The sequence below is a fragment of the Xenopus tropicalis genome, chromosome 3 (genome assembly GCF_000004195.4).
Source record: "Xenopus tropicalis strain Nigerian chromosome 3, UCB_Xtro_10.0, whole genome shotgun sequence".
NCBI classification, from domain to species: Eukaryota; Metazoa; Chordata; class Amphibia; order Anura; family Pipidae; genus Xenopus; species Xenopus tropicalis.
Genome location: NC_030679.2, coordinates 48,998,423 through 49,013,057, shown reverse-complemented (window position 1 = coordinate 49,013,057; position 14,635 = coordinate 48,998,423). Strand labels below are relative to the sequence as shown.

Below are 14,635 nucleotides of genomic sequence, written 5' to 3'. Positions count from 1 at the left end.
CAGCCCATAACAATTACGCACCTGTATACCACAAAGCAACCAATAATGGTAGGGGGTGTCTCATTTGCAGCCATCCAGTAATTCTGGCCATAATTGATACAGCATTTTGGCTGATTTTAACATACTGCCTGACTGTCTGGACATCAATATCTTTTTGTTAGTTTCAACAGACATTCCTGAGAACTTGTTCTGTCTGAACTGGAAATTGTATCTGCCTGATGCACCTTGTCGCTTGCATGGTGCATGAGCAGAATAGGAAGTGAGAGGAGCTGTAACTTTTCTGTTGGCACAAATATAGATCTGCTTCTATAAGAACTGGCATGTGCAGCATTACCTATCTTCATAGATTAGGTGGAAATAAGTAATTGTCCTGCAACTTCATCCTTTTTAAAAGCCTGTGCAAGTTAATCCAGAGGATTGCAATATTTCTGCTTTGCTAGGACAAGATCTTTTCTTAACAGTGGTTGGTAGGCCAAAACTGGTAAATTTCAGTGAAAGTGTTATGGACATGTGACCCCCTATCCATTCCATGATAACTGATGGTCCTCCCTTATGCTTAAAGGAGACAAACTGTATCTGTCAATACAATAGGCCAACTGTGAACCAACAGGGACCCAGGGTGATCTATTAAAACTGCTTTATGGAGGGTTTACAATGTTTGAGCTATATGGCTGAAATACTGGTAACTTATATCCCAGGCTTACGTAACTGCATGCAGAAAAAAACTATTTCACAAGCATTAGTTTCCTGTTATAGACCCACAGTATTGTTCTTGCCTGAAATCAAACATAGTTTTTTTTTTTTTCCTTCACTGCCCCAGGAAGAAGCTGCATTGCTCAGTGATCTTTCGTACATCACAAGCAGCAAACAAGTTGGTAGGAAGCTTCAGGACACATTTGCTGATTCCCTTCGTCATGTGAATAAACTCCTTAATAGTAAATTTGGCTTCGCTTCTCGGAAAGTACCTGCCCACATGCCTCACATGATTGACCGCATTGTTATGCAAGAACTTCAGGATTTGTAAGTAGACTGTGGACTGTAGGTGATTTATGCTGATAGCGAGAAGGTGCCTCTTGCTCATTAGCTGTAATTATGTAAAGGCAGCTAATCCTTATCATACAAATATAGAGATAGTGTGCGACAGGTTGCACCACTTTCACGATTGCTTATTCAATGCAGTATGCAAAAGTTAAAAATAATGAGGTTTCCACAGTTCAGTATTTTGTCATTTAAGGGGATGTATTCCTTTTTCATTCCACTTCATTTTTCATAAAATATGGAGCTTATTTTATTTAGAGTTTTTTCTTTTTTCTTTTTATTTGCTAGGGATGTACTGAATCCACTATTTTCGGATTCGCCCGAACCCTTCGTAAAAGATTTGGATGAATACCGAACCGAATCCAAATCCTAATCTACATATGTTATCCAGCTGAATCCTGAACGAAATCCTGGATTCGGTGCATCCCTAATATTTGCATTAATGTGTTTGAGTGGGTGCTGTCATACTGCTTACCTGAGGAAAAGATTCTACATGGTTTTCTATAGAGATAGAACTGTAACTTTTATTAACAGATGTTAATGACGCAATGCTTGTCAGTGGTAAAGGTCCCTGCTAGACAAGCTATATAGCAGTTCGTATAGGTATATAGACACATATGCAGATGGCAAAAGTTGTATGCAGGCTGTAAGCATGTATACAAATAATTGGACATAAACTCCAGACAAAAAAAGGGAATGCAAAATTTATTTTGGGATTTTAATATAGTTAGCTTTGTATCTTGCACTTCTAAATGGAGTATTAATGGAAGTCGTTTCATTTGCTATATGACTCTGTCACAAAGGTAATAAATAGCTTCAGTATTTTTCCTTTAAAATTTGAATGTGTGTTTACACAAGTGTGAGTTGCCATATTCTCTTACAGTGCTGACACATTTTCCATATCCTTTGGTTGCAGTTGCATATTATGTTGCGTATGTGAGTTTATCTGCCGTTAAAGCTTCCATGGCAAACAAAAAAACTAGTGACCTTGTGGTTTACTAAAGGTGGCACAGGGCTAGGAACAAACATAAATACAGTTTGCCATAGCTCAATAGAGCAGTGTCCCAGAATGCTAGTATTAAAGTGCCCGCCACCAATGGATGAATAAGTTGGAGTGCACCAAGAAGGGCAAGCTATGCAGCAACATGGGTGCAAAACTTTCAACTCTTTGTAAATTGTATGCGACTTGAACTTGCCATACTGCACGTCACAATGGACATATATTTACTCTCTCCTCAGTGGATAAAAAATATCCCGCTACTTAACTCTTGGTAAATGGCAAGTATAAAGTATAGTCCTCCCTTGTCCTGGGTGCTCCACATTGTGCTTCATTCACATCAATGGGCACAATAGGTATTCTGCCACTAAGCACATATGCTATGTGTGCTCAGTTTTGCTAAGTGTACCAATTTAGCATATACACACTATTTTCAAACTAGTGCTGCTCCCTTTAATAGAAAATAAGACGGCCTATTGTATATATTCCATATCAAGGTTATACTATGTGTTCTATATAAAGGGCTTGAATTACACTCTGTTTATTGTGTCCTTTGTGCTTGCAGGTACCCAGAGGCATTTGACAAGACCTCCGCTCATAAAGTGCGTCACTCTGAAGATATGCAGTTTGCTTTTTCCTATTTTTACTATCTGATGAGTGCAATCCAGACACTGAATATTTCTCATGTATTCGAACAAGTAGACACTGACAGTTCTGGTGTGTTGTCTGACAGAGAGATCCGCACATTGGCTACAAGAATTCACCAACTGCCATTAAGTCTACAGGTATATTATACTGGTTCTCTTTATACACACAAAGGATGGCACACCGCTACATGTGCTTGGTAAGGAGTTCCAATAGTATAAAAAAGAGCAGCAACACCGGGATTTCTTGTGATAAAAGTGAAAACGTATATTTAAAATAGCATGAACAGCATTATATATATCTAGTTTCTTCTACTAACGCGTTGTGTATCTGATGGCATTCTTAACTCAGAAGGTTTAATATTAAAGGGCCAGTAACACCAAACAAATGAAAGTGTTTTAAAATAATTAAAATATAATGCACTGTTCCCTGCACTGGTGAAACAGATCTGTTCAGAAACGCAACTGTAGTTATAAATAAAAACAGGCTGCTGTGTAGCCATGGAGGCAACTAAAATAGGGCTAAATAGCACAACAGATAACAGATAAGCTCTGTAGAACACAATTATATTATACATAGCTTATCTTCTATCTTATATTTAACCTGGGCTTTTCTCCTTTGAATGGCTGCCCCCATGGCTACACAGCAACTTGTTTATATAAACTATAGTAGTGTTAAGGTGGCCATACACGAGGCGATTTCGCTAGTTGTGCGATGAACGATTATATCGACAAACGATCGTATGGCGATCGAGTTCCCATACGATATGCCATCCACGGGCAACGATAATTCGGGAAAGATTTTGTCGCATCATTATCGTAAAATACCTACGATCGTACATCTACGTACGATCGATGTCGTTGCTGGCAATCGTGACATGCGCAGAGAACTATCGTTGAAAGACAAATGTCTGACACTCACACCAACTGGCAGATTTTATCGTTAAACGACCAAAATTTTTAAACCTGGCCGATCGATTTTGGGGACGATAATGTCGGCTCGTTTAGTGGGCCGACGATCGTTCGTACACCACCAACTATACGATAACTTAACGATAGCATCGGATCGTTCGGGAATCGGTCGTTTGTAAGTAAAAAATCGGTCCGTGTATGGCCACCTTTACTGTAGCAAACACACAACTTTTACCTGCGCATGGCAACAGTACATTATATTTTATTTATTTGAAAACACTTTTTTGAGTATTCCCTCATATTAACTCAACAGCTATTTAAAAATGCAATCTTTATATTTCTGAGTTCTGTTTGTCTGTTGGCATCATTATAGTTTCTCACTTTTGTATTTGAACCGATTCTTGTGTGTTTTCACTAACAGGATCTGACTAGCCTGGAACAAATGCTTATTAACTGTTCAAAAAGCATCCAGCACAACAGCACAGATGAAGGAGTTGTCCCCCCAACACAAGAATCCTACTACGATCCAAACTTGGTAAATTTCATATTAAAACTCCAAATGAGAAAAGTAAAAAATAATTCTTCTGTTTTATTAATACTGAGCGAAGAACAATAAAAGAGAGAGAGACACACACAAAGCAGGTGGGGTTGTGAGCAAGTCAGTCAGTCAGTGACAAATTATTTATTTATTTTTAATTTCGTTAATTAAGCAATTAATTTACTGTAGCTTAATGTTTTATCAGGGCTTCTGGGGTCTAAGAGGGTAAACGTTTTCCCAGTATAGTTACAGGCATAGGATCTGTTATCTGGAAACCCTTTTTCTAGAAAGCTTCAAAGCTTTTAAAAATTATCCCTCTTCTCTGTAATAATAAAACAGTGACTTGCACTTGATCCTATTGGGTTTATTTAATGTTTAAATGGTTTTTTTTTGTAGCGTTAAATATAGAGATCTAAATTCCAGAAATTATCTGGAGAATCCCAGGTCCCGAGCATTCTGGATAACAGGTCCCATACCCGTACTAACTCTAACCAGTTACCAGCTTGTTTCTACTGGTCTAGTGCAGTTAAAGTAAAGAAATACATAATAATATTGTTCTCTATTGTTTACTATACAAGGACAGACCTTGAGTTGTTTTACTATATGGGCTATGGTACAAGCAGCATTTTGATTGGTGCTACTTGCAGTGGGGTACAAAATGCAGATAGGAGCCAAGAATAAACTCAGAGGCAGCTGCTATGTGGGATTTGTTCTCACTTGACTTTCAGCCACTTTGCTGTTTATTAACCCACAGACTGACTTGCTTATGCTATAGCCCTAAGTGTAGCCTGCCAGATATTACTACTGTATGCACTGTTAGATGGAAGGTCTGATTACTATAAACCTGTATTAGCTGATATTCTATCAAACCTCCCTGTATATCAGTGCAATTTTTGTGTGTTAACAGCCTCCCGTCAGCAAAGTTCTTGTACTAAGTTGTAAGCCTGTAACAGATCTAATACGCAAAACATACAAGGACAAGAATAAATACAGGTAGGTGTAACATGTGTATTTTCCTTATTACAGTTAGTGATCTTAGTTGTGCATATTTTTATTGTAAGACCTGTCTTTATTTCAATCTTCAAATAATTTAGTAGAAGAGGAGAGCACTCAAATGCAGACTTACTGCTGCAAAATTGCTTTATTGCTGATTACCAAAAACACAACGTTTCAGGCTTTACATGCCCTTTCTCAAGTGTATAAAACAAACAGGAACATATTGACCTTTTACACACACCCCTTAGTCCCACCCCTAAGTGTCCAGGTATAGCGAGAGGTAGAGGGATAAAAAGTACAAGAGAAGTCCAACACATGCAGACATCCAAAGTGTATGTATAATACTCCAAAAAAAATCCAGGTGTTTTTGGTGTAAAATGCTAAACCTTAGTATAACATCTGGGAAAAGCATCCATTGAAATGTATTATACATTGCTGTGGCCACAAGCTGTTTAAAGGGAAACTCTGGCTTTTTTTTTTTTGTTAAAAATCCCAACACAACACAGAAACCCATCACTTTTATGTGCTTGTTCAAAAAGTATGAATAAATACCATTTTTATATTCTGAAACCCAGCTGCAAAACAGTTCTTCTCTTTCTGCATCATTTGAAATCCTGGCAGGGGAGGAGGGACTAAAACATTGATGTTACAAATTGTAACAACTTTTCTACAGTTTACAGACAGCATTCAGGAACTACATAACCCACAATGCATTGCACTGTGATGTTCCTTTCCTTATTGACATCACGTGTGCAGGGAATTGTTGGATTCGGAGGATGCAGGCTGAAGGCAGGCTGAGGATAGTCAACTACTGTTACATTTTTTTTTATTTTTTGAGTCTCAAAGCAGTCATCCAGATCAGCAGGAGAACAGGGGGCTCAGCTTAGGTAACTGTTCCAAACCCTATTACTACATTAAAAATCATGAAAAGGCTGCAAAATTGCTTGAACAAAAAAAAAAAAAAAAAAAGCTTAAATTGTGTTTGGGTGGAGTTCCCCTTTAAAATGTGCAAATGTAAAATTAAGGTTAAACTGGAAGACAGTTAGTAGAGTTTCAGGCATTAGTTGCCCTTTATTTCCTCAAGCACGGCATGAAACATGTGCCCTATGTAAAATTGAAATAGACTTTGTTAGTGGTTGCTTTCTGTCTGCTAATATTTTTTCTAATGCCATTTAAGATTTGAAATTATGGGAGAGGAAGACATTGCTTTCAAAATGATTCGTACCAATGTCTCGCACGTTGTCGGGCAGTTAGATGATATCAGGAAAAATCCCAGGTAGGTGGCGGTACCTTACATCTAATGTGTGTTTCATTTTTGTTTTGAATTATCATCTTTATTTGAAGGCATAATAGCCTGTGTTACAGACTCTAACACATCCCTTTGGGTAAGCAGCAGTGAAACTGCAATATTGCCACTTGGTGGAGGTGCTCTGCTGCCCAGTAGGGGGAGAAAGCTCTCCATTAAACTGCAGTGTCTGTTGGTTGTAGATAACATAAAGCATAAGCATGAGCTTGATGCTCAGTAGGCAGTGCTAGAAAAGTACTCAGCCCAAGCCCAAAAGCAGAGCCACCAGACTGTCAGAAGCAGATTTATCACTACAACCAAGGTTTTAAAGGAGTTGTCTACCTTTCAGTTAACTTTTAGTATGATGTAGAGAGTAATATTCTTAGACAATTTGCAATTGGTCTTCAATTTTTATTGTTTGTAGGTTTTTTGTTATTTCAATAATTGTTCAGCATCTCTCCAGTTTGGTGTTTTAGCAGCTATCTGGTTGGTAGGAACCAAACTACCTTAGCAACCAGGTAGTGGTTTGAATGAGAGGCTGACCTATAAACAGAAGAGGACCTAAGTTATGGTATAAAAAGTAACAATTACAGTAAAACTGTAGGCTCACAGAGCAATAGTATTTGGCTGCAAGTCAGAAGAAAAAGGCAAATAATAAAAAAAACTTTAAATAATGAAGACTGATTGAAAAGTTGCTAGGAAAAGGCTATTCTATAACCTTTAAGTTAACTAAAAGTTAACTTAAAGGTAAACTACCCATGAAGTTCTAATTCCTATTCCTAATTACCTTGGTATCATTTCTTTTGTATCTGGCATTATATTTGGGGTGATGGATATGGATAAAGATTGCACTGCCTTTGGTCACACTACAGATTTTGTCCAATTAGATTGGACGGCCCAAGGTACAGTAAAACCTAAGGCTGAACCCTAAATCTAAATGCTACTTAATGTTCTGCTATTGTTTAATAGTAACCTCTGACTTTCTACAGGAAATTTATCTGTCTGAATGATAATATAAACCACAATCACAAGGATGCGCAGACAGTGAAAGCAGTCTTACGGGACTTCTATGAATCAATGTTTCCCATTGCTTCTCAGTTTGAGCTGCCCAGAGAATACCGGAACCGATTCCTACACATGCAGGAACTGCAGGACTGGTAAATGTTCTGTTTGTTTGCAGTCTGTGAAGCAAAAGGGGAAAAAAAGAGCAGTGGTTATTAGGCCTGGACTGGGATCTAAAATAGGCCCTGGCATTTCAAGTATAAAGAGAGCCAAACAGTCCCCCACCAGCCCAGTAAACAGTGACTGTCTATGGCATCTTACAGCAGCCCCTCTGGCATTTGCCAGAATCCACAGATTGCCAGTCCAGGCCTGGAGGTTATAGAATAACAGTGAAATGTGCCACTTAAGGCTTCATACACAGGAACATCTCTTACACTTCAGCTTCTATCTTTGTCCATTGTAGCAGAGACCGCACATGGCTGAAAAACCACCTAACTGGTTTTCCAGGGCACATATGCACCTTGGCAGAGGGAAGTAGTTTATGCTCAAAAACTTGCCACGATCCGGGTGCATGTTTCAGCCACTAGTGATGAGCAAATTCAAGTTTTTTTGCCTTTGCGTAAACACAAGAAGAAATAGCAAACTTCACTACTGTACCGGGCAAAAAGTTCACTCATCCCTATGAGCCACCTGTTTGTGTAGATCAGGGATCCCCAACCTTTTTTTTACCTGTGAGCAACACTCAAATGTGAAAAGCTGGAGAGCAACACAAGCATGAAAAATGTTCATGAGGGTGCCAAATTGGCTATTTGTTAGCTCCTAAATGAGGCTCTGTTTGGCAGTACAACTGGTTTTTATGCAACCAAAACTTGCCTCCAATCCAGGAATTCAAAATAAACACCCACTTTGAGGCCGCAACATCTAAGGGGTTGGGGAACAACATGTTGCTCATGAACCACTGGTGAAGATAGACAATGAAGAGAAAGCCAATGTGTTAGTGGCCAATGGCAATGTTTTTCCCTTGTAAACACATAATCTCCATATTTGTGTACCTGATGTTTTTTAGGAGAATTTACAGGGACAAGCTGAAATTTTGGACGCACTGTGTCTTGGGAACCTTGATAGTGTTTACAGTTATCTCCTTTTTTGCTGAACAGGTATGGTTTCTGGTATCATGTTTTTTTTTTTCTTAAAAAAATAGGAAGTAAACCCCCCAACTACATACAGGCTTCTCGTACTCATATCAAACACGGCTTAAGCCATAACAGACTACTGTGTAGCCAAGTGATGTGCCGATTAACCAGACATGCAGTATAAGTAGTCTGTAATTTGCCATTGTTGTCCCTTTAAAGTGGAACATTATAAAATCCACATGTTGTAGTGCAGATCATTAAAAGATTAAGTAGTATAGTTTAACCCTGCAGCATTATGAATTATAGGTGTTTCTTCTAAATTAAGGGCCTGTAGATTAGTTGTGGATTAAACGTTAACTCTTAATTTATTTGGACTAAAGGTTATATTTGTCAGATGCCACCTCAGCTTCTGCTCAGTATGTTGGTTATAAATCCCTAAGCTCAGTTGTCAGCAGCCTGGAGCAAACAGAGCATGCCCAGTGTCTCAGCATGGATCTCCGCTACTGGGGACATATTCACATACATGGATCTGCACTGCAGTAGAGATGCTGGAACTCAAGCCAATATCAGCATTTTACTCCTAATCCTTTGTTGTCTTTAAATGCCAACTGGCTACTTCCTAACTTCCATTTCATATGTACTCAGTGATCAATACATTTTTCTACTCAAGCTTTTTGTGTTTATTCTGCACTTTTTCTATCCTGTTGCATTGGCATAACAAACTCAATCAGTGAACAAGTCAGGGCCGTGGGTACATGGCTGCCATTTGTAAAACTGTTCTTTTCCATCCTGCAGTTGATTGCACTGAAAAGGAAAATTTTTCCAAGAAGAAGAATGCAGATTGAAGTCAGTCCAGAAAGAAGTAAGGTGTAAAGGAGCCACCGATTGTAACCTGACTTCAGTGCTTGTCAGCTGCCAAGCCTCAGAGCCCCTGCACAAGTCTTAAAGGAAAAAAAGGTTACGGGCTAGCAGTCAGAAGGGGTGAAGAAGCACTGGGCGCGTGCTCTGAGATATCTGGCTTCAGTGAAGCATTATCTCATGGAGATACTATCCTGCTGAAGGGTGCTACAGGAGGCACAGCTGCATGGCAATGCAACAGATCTGTGCCAGGGGAATATAATACAGGAGAACTAAGCTGCTATAGGACGTCAAGCCCATGATATTAATATTCCATAGGATTCTGGAATTACACAGCTTCTCCAGTGCCATAAAAAAGGGTCAGATGAGATAAACTAGTGCTGGGCTTTCTGCTCACTTTCACAAATCTGCAGTCTGATTTTCTCTCTTTTACAGCCTTGGCACAGTAGAGACTGACTGCATTTTTGTTCATGTAAATACAATTAAAGTGCCTGTATACAGAGAATAATGATCTAGGCTTATGGAGGGGAAAATGCTTACTGCAGCAGAACTTGACATTTGGGAATCAATGTTTACATCTGTACATTACTGTGTTTATAGGGGATAGTGGTTTAGGCATAATAGAATTACTTCTGCTCTGTGACCGGTGGTCAGGTGTATATACCATGTAGGATTTGAGCTAGTAATTTAAGAGGCCGCAGCTTCAAAGGGAATGGAACAGCTGCAACACTCCCTGTGTACCATAATCTGTGAGGGCAGAATTCCTGGGATATGCTCTAAGGCCAGAAAAAGAATGCACTCCAATTTGTTTGATTTCCAAACAGCAGAAGTACTTTTAAAGGAAAAACTAAGTATACACTCCATGTTGTCACTATCACAAATATTCCTGGCTTAGCACAGATAGTATATTTATAACCAGATGCTGGGTGGGACTTGATGTTTTTTGCATTGGTAATCATCCAGGTTAGTGTTCTGCTGTCTTATTAAATGTGTTCTAATATAACCCTGCAATAGGATTCCAGGAGCTCCCTGTTCTGGCCCATGGGAACTGCTAAGTCTCTCTGAATGTGACAAATCTCCTTTACAGGAGCAGCTTCTAGTTTCCCTTTAAAGAGGCACCACCTCCAAATATTGTGGTACTGCTGTATGAACATGTTATAACATGAAAGCTGCTGCATAATGAGAGACTTAGAACATCTCATGTGGCATGCATTGTCCTCTGCAGTATTGCTGCATGCTGCAACTCTGGTGTTACTGGTCCAGTGGATTGTGCAGACTTACAGTAAAAGCTTGTGTCCAAATACAGTAGACTTGCCACTGGCCCAAGCATTTGCATCTGGTGTACTATAGTCAGTATGACTGCCATTTGGTTCCAAGTTCCCATTGCTCTAATGTAAACAAGCCTCCAGTCAAGCAGTGTTCTGGAAACATACCATGCAGTTGGTTATTTAAAGGGAATACATACCCCATGAGGCCAATCAGTTGTGCTTATGTACCTGTTATAAAGGCGCATAAACAGCATGTGAACTTTTAGATCCAAATATTTGTTTTTAATACACAGACATACCTGATTCCTCAGACTGAGAGGAAATCATGATAGTCTACCCCCACCCTACTCCCCTATGCTGGCAGTCATTTAACCACTCCTTCAACTTTTTCTGCGATCAAGCGATGGATTCTGGAACTTGAAGTCCCTCTTCTATGGTGGGCAATGCACAGATCCTCTTGAAAGCAGAGGGACTTCCAAGTCCCAGAATCTATAGTTACACAATGGATCGAGGTAAGGGAGGGTTGCATGACTCTGGCCTGGGGATTCTGGTATGGATTGGGGCAACCCTATAAGAGCACCTTGTATTTTTACTGTATAGTGAAGGCAACTGCATCCTGTTTTATTCTTTTGGTTCATAAGGTAAAGGATCTTTACTTGACCAGGTAGATTTTCAGAATACATTTACAAATACTGTAATAAAGTGAAAAACAGAATTATACAAAATATTACATAAAAATAATATATTTTACAAAAAAGCAATGGTATTTTGAATACAAGTTACAGAAAAAAAAAAATCTTCCTGTCTATGGAAGATTCTCCACTATACCCAGCGACACTAGACACTGTGCAACTCGGCTTTATCATCATCATCAGATTTCTACTGTTCATCTCTCTGGGAAACAACTGGACACAGAGTCAGCAGCAAAAGCTTTCATTTTAAACTCAGGTTGCATATGCTTCTGTTAAGCATCATAACGGTTTTATCCTGATTTACTCCCTCAGATTGTGTGTTTGTTTGTGCTGATCACTGGCCTGTATATGTGTAGCTTTAATTTATTGATATGTATAGATATGAAGAATGTGTTATTTACATTGATCAACTGATGGTCAAAAATATGTGCTGTGAGTTTAAATATAGTGCACTCCCATACAGCAAATCCAGTGAATTTGGCAGTGTGAGTCAGAGCTGTGGCTAATCTGGAAAATAAGACATTTTGTATTTGGTTCATTTGAGTTTAAAAGTGCTTTAAACCATTTATTAGCCCAAAAATGTGGTGCCATTGGCCTTCTATGGGAATATTGCGTCAAATATATTCAGAAATACTGATACCTAGTGACAAAATCAATCAACATTTATTAATGAACCCTTACAACTAGTGATGATTTCCTTTTTTCTCTGCAATAATAAAACCGTAGATATAATGTATCCTTATTGGTGGTAAAACAGTTCTATTTAATGCTTAAATTAATTGTAATCCACGTTACAAAAAGGCATTCTGGATAATAGATCCTGCACCTGTTTATTATTTTACTGTTAAGGTTTATACAGATAGAGCCCTTAGGTCTACAAGCAATTTGTAATATTAGGATTCACAATAAAATTACATATCTTTTAAAGGACAAGGAAAGGTTGAATCACCACCCTCAGTGATTAAATACAGTAACCACTTGCTCAGGCCATTGGACCTCTTCAATTAAAAAAATGCACTGTCCTGGTATGGTTGGCTGGGCTACCATGTTTCTTATCTGTGTGCATGACTGGGGATGGGCATACCCACAGTACATTAGGGGGACATGTTTATTATAGTGTGTAAGTCAGCACCACTGGTGATATTGCCCATATTAACCAATGAGGTATTTGCTTTTGTTTTTTAACTTGTAGGTGATCGTTCAAATCTAATTGCTGATTGGTTGCTATTGGCATTCATCCCTCGTAATGTTGGCTTACATACTATAATAAATATGCCCCTGGGACTTGCTAGAATTGCTGTTCTAAGTCTATGCTCAGCCCAAGCCTATCCATATATTTATGGACTTCTCCCAAAAGCTTTACAGGTACAGCAAATGTTTAATAGAAGTGCCATGCTTTGTAAAACCGACGCAATCTATGATGGGGCAGACTGTGTGCCCATTATTATGTAAAAGCATCTAGGGCATTTTCAGCCCTTTAATGGAACATGCTGCTGTTTTTCTGCTATTCCCTTATACTGCACAATTCATTTCAACTCATGAAAAATTGAATGTTTGCTAAATGCCAGTGCTTACAGGCGCAAATAAGGCCTTAGGAGTAGCAGATTATGTACCTATGCTTGTAACTTTATATTCTACTCTGCTTCCCCAACAGCCATTCCTGCTTAGATGCATTTAGTTCATGTCCATCGTTGCGACAGCAGAGATTAGGCCTTGTACTACAGAGAATTATTCACTCCATGCAAGGTGCCAAGGCATTATTCCCGTGCTCATTTAAACTGTGTAATGCTTTATTTTAAGTACATGCCATTCCACTATCAGTAGTCAGTGACAGTGGTAGCAAACAGAATAGCATATGGTACTGCCATTTATTTCCTTTTACAGTTCATATGGCTCAGACTAAACTATCAAATCAAAGAGTGGCACAGATATTCATGGTCATTATAGAACAAATGTGTATGGCAAAACAAACAAAACCCAAAAAGCAAACTGATTTATCTGAGCAGTGCCTCGGTATGTTACTCCTCACTCTGCACCCAGGTAGCCAACCATGAGAGAAATGTGCATTTCAGATACATTTCCCTCCGACCAATCATTCCCATCAGTTACCAGGATGTACATGAGCATGCAGAGTTTGCCTGGCACGTGGCACTGACATCATATGGCAGCTTTGGAGGCAAAAAGGGTTTGCCAGGGATGCTTACTATGTTGTGCCATGTTAGCATTCTTTGGGTAATGACAAAGCCTTCATTCTATGTTTTTGTCTGAAACTTTGGTTCTGTAAACATTGTCTGTATATTTACAGCTTGCACACTGTTTCCTAATAAAGGTATTTTTCTATGTAATTTTTAATTGTAATTTTCATATATTTTAACTGTTGTTTTTAAAGCTTAAACAGCATTGAGGGGACGTGCTTATAGTCACAGGAGTGCAATATCTTTGTACCTTTATGCAATGTACAGAGTTATAAAAGGCACTATGTTTGCCCCGGAGCAATAACCCATAGCAACCTATCAGCAGGTAAAATTTACTGGTCACCTGCTTAAAAGCAAACATGTTATTGGTTGGTTGCTTTACTGCTACTGGGTAAAACAAAGTGCCTTTTAATCTATATGGAGGATAGAGCATTGTACATTCCTACACCTTCCAAGGAAAGCTCTGCCACTAGGCAGATGTCTCTGAGCACTCGGCCAGTAAGGAAGTGGGCTGGCACCCGATTGCTTCAGGATCAATTTTGTCACTTCCAGATTTGTGTATTGCAAATCAGTGTTAAAGCACCCTTTTCCAGACAAAAATGCATTAAGGAGTGCCCACATCTACAATTGATGAAATCTTACACTTTCACGCCAATATTACATTAAAGTTTGTTATGTTTATATTTAGCAGTAGGTGGCACTGTTATCCCTTTTTCATTTGTCTGTAAAACTAAGGGGAAAGCTTGGAAGAGCTTGTTTTGTAGAAATATACTAGAGTTGCAGACAAAAGAAAAGTCCCAATAAAAGTTTTACTCATTTAAACTTTTTTCCTATAGGCATCTCTGCTTCTTAGACACACAAAATCCAGATTTGGATTTTAAAACTCTCCAATTAGAGAGCTGCTGAACAAAAATGACATAATAAAAAATGACCAATTGCAAATTCTCACAATATCACTTTCTACGTCATATAAAGGGAAAGAATCCCTCTAAAATATATTCAAAAAGAAATATCTATATTAGAGTAGCTTCCAGGTTCTACTCGGCCTTTAGTACGTGGCAAAGGCCCACCCTGGTA

General features: G+C 38.8%; 1 protein-coding gene across 4 annotated transcripts in view; it reads left to right on the top strand.

The window, feature by feature from the left end:
* Positions 1 to 13,708, top strand: part of gnptab (N-acetylglucosamine-1-phosphate transferase subunits alpha and beta) — a 45,590-nt gene extending 31,882 nt beyond the window's left edge. For 3 of the 4 annotated variants that reach the window (XM_012958345.3, XM_012958344.3, XM_031897497.1), the window contains exons 14-21: positions 821 to 1,020; positions 2,601 to 2,820; positions 4,013 to 4,126; positions 5,037 to 5,122; positions 6,303 to 6,401; positions 7,400 to 7,567; positions 8,479 to 8,569; positions 9,341 to 13,708. In XM_012958345.3, coding sequence (XP_012813799.2) covers positions 821 to 1,020; positions 2,601 to 2,820; positions 4,013 to 4,126; positions 5,037 to 5,122; positions 6,303 to 6,401; positions 7,400 to 7,567; positions 8,479 to 8,569; positions 9,341 to 9,418 — 1,056 coding nt within the window. In that variant the 3' untranslated portion in view covers positions 9,419 to 13,708. 4 annotated transcript variants of the gene reach the window in all.
* Positions 13,709 to 14,635: the final 927 nt, after the last annotated feature.